Source organism: Trichosurus vulpecula, chromosome 1, assembly GCF_011100635.1.
Source record: "Trichosurus vulpecula isolate mTriVul1 chromosome 1, mTriVul1.pri, whole genome shotgun sequence".
In the NCBI taxonomy this organism is placed as follows: domain Eukaryota; kingdom Metazoa; phylum Chordata; class Mammalia; order Diprotodontia; family Phalangeridae; genus Trichosurus; species Trichosurus vulpecula.
In genome coordinates, this window is record NC_050573.1 from 195,214,807 (window position 1) to 195,236,205 (window position 21,399).

The window sequence follows — 21,399 nt, forward strand, 5'->3', positions numbered from 1 at the left end:
CTGCATCATCGAAATGAATAGTATCTGGGTGAGCTGGCACCAAATAAATACTTATCAATAGGGCAGGGATCTGAAAGTGAAAGAACCCGTTAAACCACTGCCCCCTCTCTGGAGGATAATTAATATATTTTTTGTTGTGTCTGCCTTTTGATCGATTTGTATTTCTGCCTAATGAGCAATAAAGTGGTGCCTACAGTGACACTGTTGCTTTTTAGCGCTGAGATTGTGGTAGTGGGAAGTAGCTGAGGAAAAGTGGAGGTGATCAAGCCCTTGAAAGATGACCAGTGGGTCATTTATTAGCAAGGAATGTTCTAGGGTGTCTGAAAGCAAAACATTGGGCCAGACAATCCCAGAGGAATTAAATGCTGCTAATGAGGCCCCTGGAATGGGTCCCCTGTTAGAATCATAAGCCTCTCCTACTTAATGTTTTTGCTTTCTTTTCTCAAATGTTGCAGTTCCTTTCTTGGCCTGACTTAGGTCCTACAATGCAAACTTTAAAATATCTTATAACCATGGGAGATTTCCATGGATGGAAGCCAGATTTTCTCAGTATTCTTAACCATCCCTAATGTACTGTTACAGAAACTAAGTAGGGTTGCTAATGTCCAGGTTCCAAGACATAATGTGTAGGAGAAAAAAGAACGAACTTCAAGGTTAGTGCTAATGGAGGTAAATGGGGGTGGGGTATAGAGAGTATCATTAAGGGGAACACTAGACTGATAAATATTCCTTTTGCACATATGTGTGGTAGAACCTACAACGACAGCACCAGAGACTAGATATTGAATCTCTAGGAGGGCAAAACTCAATGGCGCTTTCCTTCCAAACAGGTGAAATGAAGAATTAGGAACATATTCTCACACATTTTTTTATCAGTGATTTGGGATTAAAGCAGAGATTGCATGCATATGAAATTTGTAGATGACATGACACTGGAGGGGATAGTTAGCATATTGGATACCAGAACGGGGATCCAAAATGATGTCATACTAGAAGAATAAGCCATATCTAATGTGACAATTCAACAGGAATAAAGTTCAGTCTTCTAGCTGTGTCCACCTCTTTGTGACCTCAGTTAGGGTTTTCTTGGCAAAGATACTGGAGTGGTTTGCCATTTCCTTCTCCAGCTCATTTTACAGATGAGGAAACTGAGGGTGAAGTGACTTGTTCAGGGTCACATAGCTAGTAAGTATCTGAGGGCAGATTTGAACTCAAGTCTTCCTGACTCCAGGCCCAGCATTCCATCCACTGTGCCACCTACATTTGGGTCAAAAAACAATAGCATAGGTAATGAGTGGAAGCATCGTAATTAGACACTAAACTCTTTTGAAAGAAAGATCTGAGAGTTTTAATGGAATGAAAACTCCTATGATTAAGTGTATAAAATGGTAATAAAAGGGGGGCTAATTCCATCTTAATCTGGATCCTATGCTCCTATTCACAAATTCAAAGGATGTGATGGCTGGAGAGCAGGTTGTAGGAAGAATACAAATAAGCTACAGGGGTGGGCCACATGTGGCCTCAAGGCTACAGGTTCCCTATTCCTGAGCTAGAATATAACAAAAATAGAAAGGGTGCTAAAAGTCATACCATATGAAAATCATTTGATATCTATATTTAAATATATGAAAGGCTGTAATGTGGAATAGTATTACATTTGTTTTGCTTGGCCCTAAAGGGGAGATCTAAAAGCAATAAACAAGAGTTGCAAAGAGGCAGATCTTGGGTCGATAGAAGGAAAAAGCTTCCTTACAATTAGATTTGTCCAAAAGGAGAATGGACTGCTTCAGGAGGTAGAGTTCCTCATCACTGAAGGTCTTCAAGCAGAGACTGGTTGATTTATTGTTAGAAATGATATAGAAGAGTCATTCTTGGGTATAAGACCTTTGAGGTCTATTTCAACTTCTGATTTTATGAATATAACTGGAACTCACAGATTTTGTTTATTTGCTTTTTGTTTTGCCTTTAGAATGTATTTCTATTGAAATACATTTCCATGAGGGGTTATAATTTTATCTGATTCTCTTGAAAAATTCACAGTCAACTCCTAGAAACCTAAAATTTCTGTATGAAAGTTTGAACCAATGGATTATTTTCTTTCATCTTTCTTGGTGCTCTTCCTTCCTTTCCTTTTCCAAACCTACTTTTATAGGCACATTTTCAGATACCCACCCAGGACTGAAACATAAGAGAAACTACTATGGCATCACACATGAGAATCAGAGGAATCCTCTCTGACATGGGATCTCAGGATCTGATTCTATTATCTATGTTCTCAATAGTTATTCACCTTCTACAGGGTTAGCCCTCAGCCATATGAAATGAGTAAAGTGTACCTCTCCTACCTCTTTTTAGCCAAGTTCCTAAGCAGATTTCCTGGCATCAAAGCCTATAGGAGGTGGGCTGATTAGGCATAAGGTATTACCCGCCCCCCGCCCCATCCTGGAGGTATTTGCATTTTATATGAAGCACTTTCAAGACCCAAAGAGATGAGTCTCCAGAAATGTGATGTCAGACTAATAGATAAATGTTTGGGGGGCAACAGGCCTCCCCAGTGCCCTTTAAGGTACATCACTTCCTCATAACATCTATTGGTAAGGGACATCCTGACATTCTGAATGGACAAATGGCACACTGGAAAAGGAAATATGATGCTATGAAGGATTTCAAGACTTAAAATTGGTTGTCTCAGGATGAATGTTCCCCAAAACATTAGTCATTGGGATTAGTCACCATTTTCTGTTTCTTGACTTATTAAGTTTGTGTTATATTAAGAACAAAATGACTTTGCTCAATTCAGGAAATATTTTTTGAGTACCCACTATATACACAAGAAATATTTTGAAAATTTTTAATTAATGAAATACTGACTTATAGAGAGCCACAGGTTCTATGTATGTCATGTTCTAATCATTAAGTGAATGGATTTGGTAGGTGTATTTAAAGAATCAGTCTTTTCAAGCACCCTTAGCATAATCATTCTATGTTTCTAAACAAGTGGCCTGAGTCATCAATGTACCAGATGGTATTATGTTTAGCTAAAGTGCGTTTGATTAATGAATTCTGTAGATCATAAGTGAAAGTGCTTTGGGTTTTGTTCTTTTCCGAGTAGACAGATATGTGTATCTTATGTTGAAATGACATTTTCAAAAATCTGAGTGATTTGTAGCTAGGCAGATAGATTCCAAACCTCTGGGGTTCATTCCAAATATATTCATGATGATTAACTGCCTTAGCATTGATTATTGAGTCTGTAGACTATACAAAATCTTCTTTCTTTTCTCCTTCTTCTGATCTGCAGTTCAGTCTTTGCAAGGAACTTCATGAGCTGGTAGGGAATAGGATAGGAAGCGAAACTGAATTTTTGTACTTGTTATCAGGATTGGAAAAGCCTTGGTCAGAAGAAAGGATTGATAGGATATTATGTACACATGACAACCTTGGGCCCTGGTATTATGGACAACTATATTTCAGTTGGAGAAATTTTAAATTTAAATTTTAAATTGTCTGCTCTAAGGGCAGATTTTTCCCCATTATCATAATTAACAATTTATTGTGCATTCCTGGAGGGCATGCACCTCCCTAAACCAAGCACTACAATCCCAGGAGTGACTCAAGGTAACTTTCCTAGAGCAAGATTATTTCTGTTCTTGATAGTGTTCCCTGATACTTCAAGAATAATATTCTTCACAGAATTTTACAATTAGAAGAGACTTTAGTGGCCAATAAGTTCAACCTATCCCCCCCCCCCCCGAAAAGAATCCTCACAATATTAAATCCAACAAGTGGTCTTCCAGCCTCTTCTTGAAAACCCCCGATGAAGGGAGGATCCACTACCTCCTGAGGTGGTCCCTTCTACTTTGGACAGTTCTAATTATCAGGAAGATTTTCTTCACATTAAGCCAATATTTGCATTTTTATAATTTCCATCAATTATTCCTGACTTGGTCTTCTGAAACCAAACTGAATGCATTTAATTCCTTTTCCGCCTTTCATTGCTTGAGAACAGGTATCATTCCTCCATGAATATTCTCTTCTTCAGTCTAATGCCCAGCTGCTTTTATTGATAATTATAATATTTATACAACGTTTTAAGGTTTGTAAAATGTTTTACATATCTAGCACAGTGGTTAGCTATATCCCATTCCAGTGAGGCTACAGGGGCTGGTGACCTACACAAAATCCTCTACTTTGTCTGCCATCACAGTTTGCCTTGGGTTCATTGCTCTGGGATTATTGACTTCTCAATAGTAGAACTAATATCTCCTAGTGCTTCATTCTCAAGGAAAAAATTCACCTTTGGTCCTAGTCTACAATTGCTTTCCACCAAAGGGGGAAGTAGAGGATGTATCCAATAGATAACATGAATTTGGCATAGAGCAGATCCTTTCATTCCCAAACAGAACCAAAGATCACTGTAAACGTCACAAGGTACATTAGAGAGAATTAGAACCCAATTCAGTAACCAGTCATCTGGGAGGCCAATACTTAAGCCTTGTTGGAGTACAGTGTTTGCCAGGCTGCTAATTAACAATTTTACATTTCACCTCTGTACTGGCATAGTCTGATCAAACAGCCACGTGTGTGATCTTCTGGTGCTCTCTCTCCTCTGTCTCTCTCTCTCTGTCTCTGTCTCTTTCTTTTGCTCTCTCTCCTTCCCTCTCTCTTTCTCTCCTCTCTCTGCCTCTCCCTGTGTCTCTGTCTCTGTCTCTGTGTCTCTCTCTGTCTCTATTTCTGTCTCTCTCTCTCTCTCTGTCTCTGTCTCTGTCACTCTGTCTCTGTCTCTTTCTCTCTTCTTTTCCCTGGGACCCATCTGTTTCTGCTGCTATTGATGCCACAACTGTTCCAAGGGCAGCCTGGTCTTGCTAATGCCCTCTACTTGGGTACAGGGTGGGGTAAGGGAGAGTACCAGTTCCCTTCTTAGCTTTTACATGGCCTTCTGCAAAAGAAGGAAGACACAAGAGCTGGAGAGGGACCCCCCCCCCCCTGCCCCGCCCCAGGCAGAACAAGTGCTTAGGTTTGAGGCTAAATACAGAGCAAACAAGCTATCCTCTCCCACCTGACTCTCCAGAAAGCCTAGTCCCAGTCTCATGCTTCAAAGCTAGCAAGAAGAGGAGGCCTGAGGAGTGGATTGACCATTTAGTACATCCAAAGAGTTCTGGCTCAGCAGCCAATTAAAAGGCTTTTCATCATTACATGGTACAATACCCTGATCCATAATGGCTGACAGGAAACAGTGTACATATGTTCTCTGAAGTGGGGCGGGGTGGAGAGGAGAGAAGACATTAATGTAATTGACTGGAATGCTGATTGAGCATGCCCTGAATGGGGTAGGGTGTCACTAGGGGACATTACACATTTATCATCTCCTTTGATCCTCCTGACAACTCTGTCGATGCTACAGATATGAAAAGGCAGCTGACAGATTGATACAGAAAAATTACAAAAGAAGAGAGAAACATTTAAAAAGCTCAGCATCTGGGACTATCAAATGTAGGAGCAAATAGTATTAAACACTTCAGTAGCCATGAGGGCATTACTTTTTTTTTTTTAACAGCACAATGAACTTGATACTAATGATGATCTCGCCTTTAAAAAAGAAGTTAAATTATATTCATCTACACTAATAAGAAATTCAGTTTTAGAAAAACTTCTATTTTAAGTGCTTTTTTTATTGGTACTTCAAGAGGCAAATCTTGGTTATCTGGAAAATTCACATATGTGGAAAATCATTCCCAAATGTGCTCAGTTAAATAAGAACTTGGATTTTAGTTTCAAAAAAAAAAAACTTTTTAGAAACCACTTCTATACTTGAGAATCTAAGACCATGAATTGTAAGGTACTTTGGCACATAAAGGCTAATTAGTTTTCCTTTCTCACTCAGATATGGGAATGTTTTATCCTGAGATAAAATTTCTGATTTTCTTTTTAGAAGGAAATCAGATTCTGGGTATTGAGCAACTAATCAAAAAGGTGTTTTCAGGGAGATCCCACTGGATTCACTACCCTCCATGCAGTGAAATCTTTCTTCTTTATTGGTTTTCCCTCTGCAAATCTTCCGTGCCTGGATTTTTTTTTCTTTTCTATGCCCCTCCTCCCCCATCCTTTCTTCGGCCCCAGGTCTACTCTTCCCATTCAGATTCTTTAGATTATTTTTTCTGTTCCTCAATCAGACACTTTCTCTTTTGAGTGTCCATGAGTGAAAGAAACGAGTAAGAGATGAAGGAGCAATCGGATAAATTAAATTAGGTCTGCCATAGATGGCAAAGGAAAGATAGATTGGGGAGAGAGTCAAGTAGGTAGGTACTTATTAAGCACAAGGGACTGTTTACAACAGTTAATGGGAAGGGGAAAAGTGGCAAGAAAAAAGTCCTGTGCCTTCATGATAACAACTCATAGGGGAAGACAGGATGTGACATACTTAGAAAACTAGAATATTATAGACAAGGCCATGTCTAGTCAAGAAATAAGCATTAAATACCTTCTAGGAGCCCAGAACTTAGGTGCTAAGGACAATATGTCAGTAGCATAAGGCCTGATTCTAGACCTTATACTTATAGCCTGGCTGTGGAGACAGTGCTAAAAGCATACAACACAATTCAGGACCATGTGAATGCTTAGGGGCTGCCAGGTGGCACAGTAGAGGGAGTGCCGGGTCTGGAGTCAGGAAAACTCATTTTCCTGAGTTCAAATCTGACCTTAGATACTTACTGGCTGTGTGACTCTGGACAAGTCACTTCACCCTTTCTGCCTCTGTTTCCTCCTCCATAAAATGAGCTGGAGAAGGAAATGGCAAACCACTCCAGGATCTTTGTCCCAAAAGGGGTCATGAAGAGTCGGACATGACTGAAACGACTGAACAAGTTCTGCTCCTATCCCTTCTTCCATTTTAGCAATTAGGGGTATGAAGGATGGGTGAGAAAGGGCATCTCCTATCAGGAGAATTACCTAGAGGCTCATAGATGATATAATAAGATGTTATGGATATAGATGATATAATAAGAAATAATGATATAATAATGATATGATACAGACGATATAATAAGAATCTGAACCAGGTGAAACACATGGATATAGTGAACCTCAAAGGAGAAGCAGCTTACTGATAGCGGCAGAGGGACAGTCTGGAAGTAGCAATGGGGAGCAAAAAGTATGCCTCCTTCTGGTCCAATGTGTCCAGGGGTCATAAGATATGTGGCCCCTACTGGGGATGGTGGCAAAGAATGCAGTGCTTTCTGGAGAAAGGCTGGTGGGAGTAAACCAGTCAAATCACACACACACACACTCACAGCATGCATTTAAAGTAAGGTTCAAGATGCTAACCCTTGATCCTGTTTTCAGGTGAGAATACCTCTAGATTTTTCACTATATTGAATAAAGCTTGTACACTACTTTGAATCAAAGAGGCCTGAAGTAGGTGAGACAGGAAGTATGTTCCAATAACCCTTAGGAGTGTATATAAAAGGAAGACCTAGTTCAGAGCAGAGGAGTAACTTTGAGGGTCCAGTAGCTGAGAAGTAGGAGTAGGGATATACAGAGCTGAGTCAGAAACAATTGGCAGCCCAAGGACAACAGAAAAAAGAAAATTGCATTGTGGATCAGAAGGGAGAGATGGGAAGGGCTATTGACCCAACAGGCAAAAAAGTCATATTGAAAGCTTCCATTGTACTCACTTCTTCAAGGACTGAGAGAGGTTCCATGAAATGTCTGCTTTTTCCCCAACTTCCCTTGTTGGTGTTGGTATTGAGTCATTTTTCAGTCATGTCTGACTCTTCATGACCCCATTTGGGGTGATCTTAGCAAAGATACTGGAGTGATTTGCCTTTTCCTTCTCCAGCTCATTTTACAGATAATGAAACTGGGGCAAACAGGGTTAAGTGACTTGCCCAGGGTCAGAATGTCTGAGGACAGATTTGAACTAACAAAGATGAGTCTTCTTGCCTATTAACAGACATTAAATACACTCTGCTGCTTCTTTACTCAAGTGTTTCCAGTAACTTGAATTTTGCCTCAACCACAACGAAGTCAGAGGTTAGTTAGCTGGAGACAGATAAAAATGTAAATTAAGTTAGAGAGCCAAACCACCGCCTAGGAATTTTCCTAACTGGGGGCTTGGAGTGTTTGCAATTGTACTCCTAACTTCTAGTTAATAGAAATTCCCTAAAGCAACAAACAAGGGAACCACTGAGACCTGAGGGGCAATTATATTGTCCCTAGGTTTACAATGAGTTAATTATTTCAACAAGGTATTACACGGGTTTCAGTTAGTGCAAAAGAATGGAAAGAATGTTGTTGATTCTATTCCCACCACATCTGTCATATCTGTCTCCTCTCTTTATGTACAGTCACTACTTTAGCTCATGCCATGTTCACTTCTTGTCTGAATTATTGCAACAGATTCCTAATTTCTCTCCCTCTTTCTAGTCTCTCCAGTCTCCAATCCTTCCTTTAAATAGCTTCTAAAGTAATATTCCTAAAGCACAGTTTTAATCATGTCACTCCCCTGTTTCAAATATCTTCTTTGGTTCTTTATTCACTCTAGAAAAAAGTACAATCTCCTCAGCCTGTCAATTAATGTCTTCTAGAATCTGGCTCTCACCTACACTTTCAGATGTATTTTTACATTATTATGCATTTCACTCAAACAAAACTACCAGCTGTTCCCTGAATTGAACATCCCATTTCCCATCTCCATGCCTTTTTTCAGAGGCTGTCCAACATGCCTGGAATGAACCTCTGTTTTTAAGAATCCATGACTTTTACCCAGGCTTAGCTCAGGTGCCATCTCCTATAGAAACCTTTTCTTATATCCTCTTCTCTGCCTCTGCCCCTGCCTTACCCAAGTTTAATGCTCAATGTCTTCCAAAATTACTATATAGATAGACAGAGAGAGAGATATATATATATACATATAGACATGTATATACACACATATATACACATACAAATATGCATGTATATATGAATTGTGTATGTATATACACATACGTTGTATGTGTTTACATGTACATACATATCTACATATATAGATACGTATATGCATATACATATATACACATGCATATATGTGTGTATATGCATATATACATATTTATACACACACACACTGCATCCAGGGATGTGTGGGCAAATGTTTAACAGCCAGCTTTCCAGGAAAAAAAATTGTAACCAAATACACACTTTTAAAGTTAATTTGCATTATTATGACCATTTTCTCTCTCATTTTCTTAAGTCTAAACAATTTTTGAAAATCAAGCCCTGATTTCTAACATTTGCTGACTTCTGAGATGTAAGTGTTTACACTAAATGTGTGACAATCCACTCTTCTGAGCCACCACTATTTCCTTAGCTTCCCCAATAGAATGAAAACTCTTTGAGGCCCAGAGTGGTTTCAGTTTTGTCTGTATTCCTAGGCTTGCACATAGTACGTGGTATCACAACAACTCGCACTTCTACAACTCTTTAAGGTTTACAAAGTGCCGTACTAATATTATCTCATCCAATCCTCACAATCATCTTGGGAGAGAAGTGCTGTCATTAGCCTCATTTTTCGGGTGATGAAAGTGAAGCACAGAGTTGAAGCGATTTGCTCAGGATCAGAGACCTAGTAAGCCTCACACAGCTGAGGCTAGATTTGAACCCAGATCTTCCTGGCAACAGAGCCAGTGGTCTATTCACTGTATCCACCATTGAATAAGTCAATGTACCCATTTCTGCTTCCTGATGAAAATGATGAGCACTTTCAAAACATTTAACTGGAATGGAGCAACTGAACAATGGTAATTATATGTTGGTGGGCAACATGGGTGAAGCAAATATTTATTAAGTTTTCACTGTAGGCCGTTTACTATACTTAGGACTGGAAAGAAACAAGGATGAAAAGTGATATAATCCCTGCCTTCAAAGAACTTACAACCTAGTATATATTTACAATTGCAAAAATACAAACACACAAAATGTGTATTTTTAGATCGCCCTCAAACTATTCAAAACTGTCCTTGTTCTAGATAAATATAGATAAGAACTCATTTTGAAAAATGCTTCAGTGGGGTAGGGCCAAGATGATGGAGTACAGGCAACAACTTAGCTGAAGTCTCCCAACATTTCCTTCCAAACAACTTTAAAATAACTCTTTAAATCAAGTTTTGGAGCAGCAGAGCCAACAAAAGGTCAGGATGAAATACTTTTCTAGCCAAGACAATTTAGGAGGTCAGCAGAAAAGGTCTGCGATGCTGGGGTGGGCACTAGCCCGTAGTGCGCATAGCAGCAACAGCTATGGGCCTTAGAGGTGATTACAATAGCAGCAGTACCAGTAGCTTTGGGAGCTCTAAGCCAAAAGATAGTAAAGGGCAGGGGGCAGACAACTGGTCAGAAAGAAATTACAGAGGCCCCATTATTGGCACTGGGTGCACTTGGCACTGACTGGCAACTCTGTTGCCCATATGCAGTTCTGCACTGCAGTTCCAGGATGAAGAGGAGTGCTTATAGTCAGTCGCAAGGGATCAGGGGGCCTGTTTGCAGTTCTAAGGCCAAAAAGAGCACTAGCACTTGTGGCTGCCAGAGAGCAGGGGACCTGGTCACAGTTCCATAGCCAAAAGGGGCACTAGCACTTGCAGCTACAGGGGAGCAGGGGCCCTTCCTGGGAAAAGACCAGAGTGTAGACCAGAAAAGCTGTGACCACACTTCTCCCTGTATCATACCACTTAGAAGCATCAAAAACTTGCGGACCCCCAGAAGTAGCTCTGAAAACAGCAGCATAAAAGAGCCTAAAGCTTGGGACAGTGCCACCCCACCCACAGGTGAACAGAACCCAACTTTAACATAAAGTTCAAAGTTAAGAAATAGGTTAGGGAAATGAACAAAACAACAACAACAGACAAAAAGAACTTGACCATAAAAGGCTACTATGGTGGCACAGAAGACAACAATATGAAAACAGCTACAAGCAAAGCCTCAAAGGAAAATGCTAATGGGGCCCAAGACCAACAAGAATTCCTAGAACAGTTTAAGCAAAAGATAATAGTTGTAGAGGAAACACTGGGTAAAGAAATGAAAGTGATGCAAGAAAATTATGAAAAGATAATTTAAAAGAGGCACAAATATTCTCTGAAAAACCTCTTAAAAGCATAATAGGTCAAATGGAAAAACAGAAGTTCAAAAATTCACTGAAGAAAATTCCTTAAAAATTAGAATTGAGAAAGTGGAAGCTGATGACTCCATGAGACATCAAGAAAAAATAAAGTTAAAAGATTGAAAAAATAGAAGAGAATGTGAAATATCTCTTAAGAAAAATAACTGCCTGGAAAATAGATAAAGGAGAGATAATTTAAGAATTATTATACTCCCTGAAAGCTATGATCAAAAAAAGAGCTTATATATCATATTTCACAAAATTATGAAAAAATTTCCTTGACAGCTTAGGTCCATAGGGTAAAATAGAAATCAAAAGAATCTATTGATCACCTCCTGAAAGAGATCCCAAAATGAAAACTACCAAGAATATTATGGCCAAACTTCAGAGCTCCCAGATCAAGGAAAAAAATATATTGCAAGGATCCAGAAAGAAGCAACTAAAATATCATGGTGCCACAGTCAGGCTCACACAAGATTTAGCAGCTTCTACATTAAATAAGTGGAGGGCTTGGAATATGATGCCTTGCAGAAGGAAGGCAAAGGAGCTAGGATTACAATCAAGAATAACCTACCCAGCAAAGCTGAGCATAATCCTTTAGAGGTAAAAATGGATATTTAATGAAATAAAGGAGTTTCAAGCAATGCTGATGAAAAGGCCAGAGCTCAATAGAAAATTTGACATTCAAACACAGAGAGCCATGAAAAGGCAAACATGACTGTATTTTCTCTAAACTTTGGGTTCTCCTCAGCACTTATTATATAGTGTTCTGCATCCTCTAGGTGCTTAACAAATGTTTATTGAATACTCTTGTCATTAGCCAGAGTCCACATTGGGACATTGATTCTCTAGAGCCCCATGCCTTTCTCAAATGGATGCCATGAACTTTGAACATCTTTTTCCTAGATGCAGTCTTTCAAACTGTGCCCAGGTTTGGGACATTTGTGATTTTTCTGAGTAATATGCATACCAAAGAGGATATCTAGTCTGCCTAGATTATTATTAGACTATTCTGCCTAAATGGCTTCACCTAAACAAGTAACTAACAAGTACCCACTTACTGTGCAGGCAAGAGGCTGGAGTAGGAATCTGAAATTTGAGCCCAAGTTCTTAGTATCAGCTGAGTTTAACCTTCAGGTACCAACAAATAAAAGTGAGTCCAAGAAATAAGAATGATGGAGAATTTAAAATAGGAGTAGGGTCAGGGATGCTCAAGTTTTCCATAAACATGAATCCTCTTACTTTTTCATTTATTATGTCTCAGTGGTGAACTGCCTCTATTCAATGGTGAATACACCAAGGAAAACAATGTCAAACAAGATTTTTATTGATAAAGGTGAAATCCATTGCAGGAGACTAATGTTCCCCAGCAGCCATTTGAAAGGTACCCTTTGAATACATATGGTCTCAGAGTCAGTCATTACATTTCTTACCTTGTTCTAAAGAGGATTTCAAAGCCATGCCAAGTGGCATATGTAGGGACAGGGATGGGAGTAGACCTATGTTTTCATTCATTTGGGTGTGGGGGGCTCCTGGAGAACAACTTCTTCTACTAATGCCAGCCAGCACCTCATTAGACTGTAAGCATTCTTAACAATTTTTGTTTCATGAACCCCTTTGGCAGTCTGGTGAAGCATACTGATCCCTTTTCAGGATCATGATTTTAGATTTAACAGTTTTCTCAACTGTAAAATGCAGAATAGTAACAGCACCTGCCTTGCAAGATTGTTGTGAAGAGCAGATGAGATAACATTTGTAAAGCACTTACTGGTGTCTGGCACATAGTAGGCACTCTATAAATGCTTGTTCCCTTTTCTTTTTCTTCCCCTTTTAGATGCATAAGATAAAATGCATAGTATTACAAAGGAAACCAAGATGTTATAATATGGTAATTTAAAAATTTTCTTTTTTAATTTCACAGACATCACCCAGGTTAAGAGCCCCAAGAGAGTTGCTTGGAGCACTGAGAGGTCATGACTTTCCTGGGGTCATACAGTTAATATGTGTTAGAGTTGGGGCTTGAATTCAGGCCTCCCTGGCTTTGAGGATAGTTTTCTATCCACTCTGCCATGTTGCCACAGCATGGCATGTATATATCACCAGAAAACAGAGTATTACTTATGTGGAATGGAAAAGAAGGAAGGCAAAGGCAGCGTACTTTTGTCCCCCTGTGTCTAGTCTAGGCAGATATGCCAAATATATTTATATTATAATGTTAGAATTAATAAACATTATTATAAATAAGTATTCTAAAATCCTTACCAGCTGGAGGATCCATAACTGCTCCTGTTATAAATGCAAATGGCCCTGACAGTCTTATAAGGATGCTTTACCTGCTTAGCGAACAGGATTTGCTGGTTGATGTTTTAGACAGATAGAGCCTCATACTGACAAACCTCTCAGTGCTGCCCAGCTGGGTGCTCCCTTGAACAGCCCTGCTTCTCCACAGGGAGCCACGTCTGGTTGGCTGGCACTACCTCTCTTCACCTGTCATGATGACATTCAGGGATGGCAGGTGAAAATGGGTCTATCTATATGAGTAAGTGGAAAGCTAAATATTAAAAAGCACCAGAGAACATGATGCATCAAGAGGCTCATGAGGTGATATATCCTTGAGAAAGAAAACTGCAAGTACTTTTTAAAAGTACATTTAATGCTAAATTTTTTCCTCCCCTGTGGTTTTTTAAAAAAAATAATTTTGATATTTTTTTCACTTGTAGTTTTAATCTTAAACCTTAAGGACAGGCCAAAGAGAAGGCAAAATTATCATCATTTATAGATGATATGATGTTTGTTTAGGGAATCCTAAAGAACCAATGCAAAAATTAATTGGAAAAAATTAATAACTCCAGTAAAAATGCAAGGATGTGACAAATTCATAAAATTCTAATAAAATCTAGCAAGAAGAGATAGATAAATAAATTCTGCTGCATGTAACTACAAAATGTGCAAAAAAATCTGAGAGCTGACCTATAAAGACACATTTAGGACTTATGGGAATACAACTTCAACATATTGTGCGTAGAAATAAGAAAGACTTAAATAATTAGAAAAGTATTCATTGTTCACAGTTGGGCTACACCAATATAAATTAAAAAAATAATAAAAATTATGATGCTTATTTTGCATATTTAGTGACCTGCTAATCAAACTACCAAGGGCAATTTTATAGAACTAGATAAACTAATAAGAAAATTCACTGGAAGGACCTAAAGTTCAAAGGTCTCAAAGGAAAATCATGAAAAAATAGGAATGAAGAGGGATTAGTTCAGCAGATATGAAATGATATCACAAATCAGCAATTATCAGAACTATTTGGTTCTGGTTAAAAAATAGAATATTTTATTAGTGTGACAGATAAGAATAGCTTTCAAAGGTTTGCAAAGTGCTTTACATATGATATCTCATTTGATCCTCACAAAAACCCTGTGAAGTAAATGTTATTATTATCACCATTTCATAGATGAAGATCCTAAAGCTAAAGGAAGTTCAGTGACTTTCCCAGGGTCTCATAGCAAGTAAATTTCTGGGGTAGAATTTGAACTCAGGTCTACCTGAGTCTGAGTCCAACACCCCATCAACTATAGAATTTAACTGCCTAGACCAGCTAACCAAGACTCAGGAATAATTTAAATGCCTAGTATTCAATATGGTAGAATCATATATTACATGACCAGCAGGTTCTAAAATCTGCCCAGTAGTATATGTATATAAAATGAATACAAAGTAATTTTTCAGGGAGGGATTACTAACAGGTAGAAAATCAGGAAAAGTTTCTGTTACAATAGAGCACCCGGAGTTTAAACTTGAAGGACTCAGAAAGTTTGAGGCAAAGAAGGGGAAAATTCCCAGCACCAGGGATAATATAGAGGTAAGCAATGGAATATCAAACAGGTAAGGTTGGCTGGGATGGAAAGGAAGTGAGCAAGAATAATATGTCATCAGCCAGGGAGGATAGGCTCCAATCTGGTTGTTAGGGATTTCAAATACCAGAACAAACAAAAGCAGATTCATTTTGCTCAAATATTTATTCAGTTGTGTCTGACTCTTCATGACCCTGTTGATCGTAGCATACCAATAATGTCCATGAGGTTTTATTGGCAAAGATACTGGAGTGGTTTGCCCTTTCCTTCACTAGCGGATTAAGGCAAACAGAGGTTAAGTTACTTGCCCAGGGTCACACAGCTAGTCAGTGTCACCTGTAGGATTTGAACTCAGGTCTTCCCAACTCGAGGTCCAATGCTCTATCCAACCAAGTCATCTAGCTACATACTTAAATATACAGCTTTGTTGGGAAAAAAAGGAGTGTTCTAATGGGAGGCGAGAGCATTGGGAAATGACAGTGATTTTTATGAAGCATCAATAAAACATTTTTAAGAGAACAAAATCTTGAACCTTGACTTCTACTGGGGTCAAAGCCCATAAAATCCTTCTAGTGTCAATTGCTAATTACCTAAGGATGAATTGTCCATGATGCACATTCTCTAAGCAACATTCCCTTTCATGCTAACAGTCACTAACAGTGTCTTCTCAACTTGTTGGGGCTACCCTTCTCCACCTACCTCACTTACAAGTGAGAGGTCATGGGGCTATAGCGGCGGCAGTAGAGGTGAGAACCTGTGACTGGATGAGGTATTTTCCTTACTCAGAAAACACTTATGAAGCACCTATGTACAAAAGTTATGACAGATTCTGCTTTTATCTAAAAATAGCAATAATAATTATTATTCTAAAGGATTATTATGAGAATCAAGTGAAATGATGCATCTGGAAATGCTTTGTAATTCCCAAAGTGCTACACAAATGTGCTTTGTATAAATATTCTAATAATTAATATAATTATTCTAATACCTATTATTATTTTAGAATCAACCACTGGCTTGAATTACCTGAGCAAATACATTGAAACGAACAATGAATAGTTAACTGTACGTGCTTCTCCCTTGTAGGTACCACTAGTTAATATTAACTTACATACACTCCAAATGAGGACTAGTGTAAAGAGCATCAGGTTTTGGAGTCAGAGATCTTGGCTCCAAATCCTGAATCTGCTACTTACTGACTGTGTGACTTTGAGCAAGTCACTGGCTTACATGTTCTGAGATCCCAGTGATTTTTTTTTAACACGTGCCTTTGACTTCATGCAGGAAGCTGTAGCAGAAGAGAAACTTCAAGAGGTGAAAAAACGTTTCCTGGCTGCCTGTGGCATCTCTGAAGATGGCCACCTGCAGATACAAGAGGTACCTTCCAGACATTATGTGTGAGTGTGGGTGTTTGTATGTGTATATGCATAAGCATGTGTATGCAACATGTATGTGTGTGTTTAGGTGATGCAGTGGATAGAGTGCTGGGACTAGAGACAGGAAGATTCAGCTCATTGAGTTCCAGTCTGGCCTCAGATACGTACTAGCTGTGTGATGCTGGGCAAGTCTCAAAATCCTGTTTGCCTCAGTTTCCTCATCTGTAAAATGAGCTGAAGAAGGAAATGGCAAACCGCTGCAATATCTTTGCCAAGAAAACTCCAAATGGAGTCACAGTCAGACACAACTGAAATAATTGAACAATAAAAAGCACATACTTGTACATGTGCATATGTGTGTGAGGTTGCTCTATGTATGGGTGTCTGTATATGTGTGAATCTTTCTGTGTATGTAATAATTTTCTCTTAAAAGGAGAAATAGGCTAGGGAAGTAGTCTCCATGGTGAACATGGAGACCTGATTTTTCATCTTGGCTGTGGTACTTACTAGTGTGAGCAAGGCCAAATCACTGAAATTCTTTAAACCACAGCTTTGTCTGTAGAACCCGGATAAGAATACTTTGAATAACAAGCTCATAGAGTCTGTCATGAGGAAAGTGCTCTATGGACCTGGATATGGGCTATTAGTAGTACGGATACTAGAAAAAGCACTAGATCTAAAGTCAAGAGACCAGGGGTCTAAGTCTGTCTCCATCATTAGTCAAACATAGAAACTTGTGCTATTTAATTCCACAAACATTTAAGTACTTATCAGACACTGTGCCTAGCCCTGGGGATATAATAACAAAAGGAAATAGACCCTGCTCTCGAGGAACTTACATACTACTGTGGGGCAATATGTACACAGATAAGTAAAGGAAGAAAAAGGAATAAGCCTTTATTAACCATCTACTCTATGTCAGGCCCTGTGCTAAGTGGCTTTACAAATGCAATCTTGTTTGATCTTCGTAACAACCCTAAGAGGTAGGTGCTATTATTATACACATTTCACAGTTGAAAAAACTGAGGCAGACAGAGTTTAAGTGACTTACTACCCCAAGGCTGAATTTGAACTCAGATCTTCCTGACTCTAGAGCCAGCACTCTATCCACTGTGCCACGTAGCAGCAACACAAAAGAGTATCTACAGAGGTGAATGATTTGACTTTTCTGGGGACCCACTTTCCTCATCTGTAAAACAAAAAAAATTGGACAAGATTATCTCTGAAGTTCCTTCTAGCTCAAGTTTTTTAAATTCTAAAGTGCAAAGAGAGCTCAAGAAAGAAATCATAGTTTACATCGAGGAAATTTGTTGCCCTCCACTTATTTAGAGGTTCCCTTTTTCCTTTACATACCACCTTCCCAAGGAGGAATTTGTTTTGTTCAAGATTTCACACCAGTGGATTCTTAGATGTACCCAATGGGGAGTGGAAATCTGGAAATATGGAGATAGGGAAATAAAATGGTGTTACAATGAAATCAATGGAAGAAGTCATTGGACCTTTCCAGCTTTCATGGCTACTCTGGAATGAGATATCAGCTATCTGTCCCATTACACACCACATTTGTCTATACTACACCATACAGTTTGTTTGTTTGTTTTTTTGCTCAACTAGGTTTATTTGTTGCAAGGATTATATTTTCTTTTTATTTGGGAAGGATATTTGAAGAGGGGAATGGAGCTAGTGTTTTGAGTTGCCTGCAAAAAAGAAGTAAAGAAAGAAAAGGTGGTCATGGAAGTATTTTTAAAATGCATAGAAGAGAATAGCAATAAATTCAGAAGGAAACACAAACAAGCAGGACAGTTTTGAAAGTAATATAGAATTGATTATATACTTTTAAAAAAAAGCAAGCTGTGTGTAACAGAAATTCATGTTTTCACATGTTATCCTCTTTACAATGTTCTGGTCAGCCTAAAGTTAAACATAATAAAGAACTTTCTTTACAATTAAATCTTCCAACCAGTGAAGGCTGGAAATGCTCCATCCCTGAAGATTTTTAAGAACAGGGCAGACAACATCTGTTTTGAACAGTTAGGTCATCCTGCCTAGGGGCACAAAGCTTGATAAGATAACTTCATTTGTCATTTTAGTACTCACTTAGTGTACAAAATAATCCTACTGTACATCTAGTCTCCTATAGCTCTTAAAAACTATTCCCTTTCCTGGGAGAACAGCGGCAAAGTGGCAAAATAATGACTCTCCTTTAAAAAAAAAAAAAAAGAAATAATGATAGGAAGACTTTTTTTTTTTAAACACCAATATTCCAAAATGCTGAAGTCAGCCCCTACTCTCCTGTTTTTTGTACCTGTTCTGTGAAATGTTGTTGTAAAACAGATTTCCCCTGCCCCAACCCTTGCTACCTAGGTGGGTATCTTATCCCTTTAGTAGACTGAGATCTCCTTGGAGTAAGTTCCAGGGATCTCGTGTGGTCTAAGACAGTAGGTATTCAGTAAGTGCTGTCGATGTTAATTGGTAATAGTGATAGTCATAACACTTAATTCCCAGCATCTTACCTACCATTGAAAAGCCTCTCCCTCTACAGTTACAAGAATGTCTAACAAGGAGAGATCAGCAGCCGAGAAGGGATGAGTATGGGGGTGGGGGTGTGAAGTTCCACTTAACCTAATTTTCTGCCCCACCCCCCACCCCCGCCCCATGTCAGAGCTCTAAGGGAAAAAAATAGTAGTTTCTCTTCACAAACAGTTGTTCGGGGGACGACCCTGAATAACATCTGCCAGAACTTGAATTTTTGTTTTTAGAAAGAATGCCATTGTCATCATGTAACAGCGGAGGTCAGGTCCTGGGGAAGTCAATAGAGGCAGCAGGTTTTGCAGCCCAATACAAATGAGCTAATGCTCATTTCAGATTTGACTTTTTAATTTTTCAATTTAATTAACTGCCAAACAAACATTTCCATAAACATAAAAAAGGATAATATACGAAAACATGAATTTCTATGACACACAGCTTGCTTTTTTTGAAGTATATAATCAATTCTATATTACTTTCAAAACTGTCCTGCTTGTCTGTGTTTCCTTCTGAATTTATTGCTATTCTCTTCTATGCATTTTAAAAATACTTCCATGACCACCTTTTCTTTCTTTTCTTCTTTTTTGCAGGCAACTCAAAACTCTAGCTCCATTCCCCTCTTCAAATATCCTTCCCAAATAAAAAGAAAATATAATCCTTGTAACAAATAAGCCCAGTTAAGCAAAAACAAAACAAAAAGAATCACCCTTTGCCGTTTCCAGAAGTGTCTTATTCTGCACACTGAGTCTGTCACCTCTTTATCAGAAGATGAATTGTTTCCCTATCAGTCTCTAGAGTCACATTTGGTGATTTGTTGACCAGAGTTAAGTCTTTCAAAGCAGCTTAAGAAAGGCTAATTAAGAAGACAGCTAATTAAGAACAGCTTTTAGGTCTGGAAAGCCCTTGACATCAGCTATCTTACCTCTGAGACTTGGGTCACTTTGAGAAAGTCACTTACCTTCTCCAGGCCTCAGTTTTTTCATCTGTAAAATGAAAGAGTTGGATGGTAGCCTCCGACATTCCATCTGACTCTAGTTGTGCAATCCTGTGAGCTCATCTGAGCCTCGTCACAGTCCTGCGATGTTTATGCTATTATCATTTCCAATTTACAGATAAAAAAAACAACTGAGGAGTTTTTAAATTAAAATTTTATTAGCATCTTTCCTATATCCATGGCCAGAAGCCATTATAATAAAGAATGAAAAAAAGAGGCAAAACAACACATTAACCAAGTCTGACATTGTTTTGTAGCGTATCATACTCATGGTCCCCCACCTCTGAAAAGAAGACAGGGAAGTGCGTTCTCATATTTCTTCTTTGGAGCCAGGTTTGGTCATTATAACTGAATTTGTTTGTTTGTTGTTATTCTTTCCACTTAAGCTGGCACCTAGATAACCCTGTGGCTAGAGCACTGGCTCTAGAATCAGGAAGACCTGAGTTCAAATCCAACCTCAAATACGAACTAGCTGTGTGACCCTGGGCAAGTCATTAAACTTCATTTAACCTACCTCAGTTTCCTAATCTGTCAAATGGGGATTATAATAGCACTAACCTCCCGGGGGGTTGTTATGAGGATAAAATGAGATAAATATTCATAAAGCACTTTGCAGATCTGAGAGTACTACATAAATGCCAGCTATCATTACGTGGTGCAGTGGTTAGAGTGCTGAGCCTGGAGTCAGGAAGACCTGAATTCAAATCTGGTCTCAGACACTTACTAGCTGTGTGACCCTGGGCAAGTTATTTAACCCTCTTTGCCTCAGTTTCCCTACCTGTAAAATAAGCTGGAGAAGGAAAGGGCAAACCATTCCAATAACTTTGCCAAGAAAACCCCAAATGGGGTCACAAAGAGTCGGACGTGACTCAAATGACTCATCAATAACAAAATCCTTATTGTTATAATCATTGGGTATTATTTTCCTGGTTCTAGTTGTTTCACTTTGTATATTTCACATAAATCTTCCCACGCCTCTCTGTGGTCTTCATACTCATCATGTCCCCCCAATTTGTTTAGTCATTTCCCAATTAATAAGCATCTGTTTTGTTTCTAGTTCTTCAACCGGAGCAATTGGACAGGAACGTAACTAGCTTCCACTTTCCTTCACATAGAGAGAAAAATTGATCATCCTTGTTAGGAAATGATTCTGAAAAAGAGCTAATCCTGTCAGTAGGACCAAGGCTCCCTGTACCTGAAGAACCTCTGACCTCTGAAAGGAGACTTCAGAGGAGCTTTCACTACCATTCCAGGATCTGGAGGCAGGGGATTAGTGTATTTTGAACTACTTAGGACTTCATCTACGGCCTCCATTTCTGGTTCTATCAATTTTCAAAGAGCATAGATAAAAGTAGACAAGGATCCATCATGAGGAGAACGCATCCATTGTTCCTGTCTTTCCATGGCTGAGCCTTTCTTCACCAAGAACTGCTAAGTGGTGTGGGTTAAATGTACAAACAGTGTTCCAAGAAGAAGCAAGATGTCTGAATTTATTTGTGCCCAGTG

General features: G+C 38.8%; 1 protein-coding gene across 1 annotated transcript in view; it reads left to right on the top strand.

Moving 5' to 3' along the window:
• The window catches only part of SCGN (secretagogin, EF-hand calcium binding protein), a 66,343-nt gene that overhangs the window by 4,220 nt on the left and 40,724 nt on the right, over positions 1–21,399 (top strand). The window contains exon 3 of the mRNA XM_036742360.1: positions 16,279–16,371. Coding sequence (XP_036598255.1) covers positions 16,279–16,371 — 93 coding nt within the window. The remainder of the gene's footprint in view (positions 1–16,278; positions 16,372–21,399) is intronic.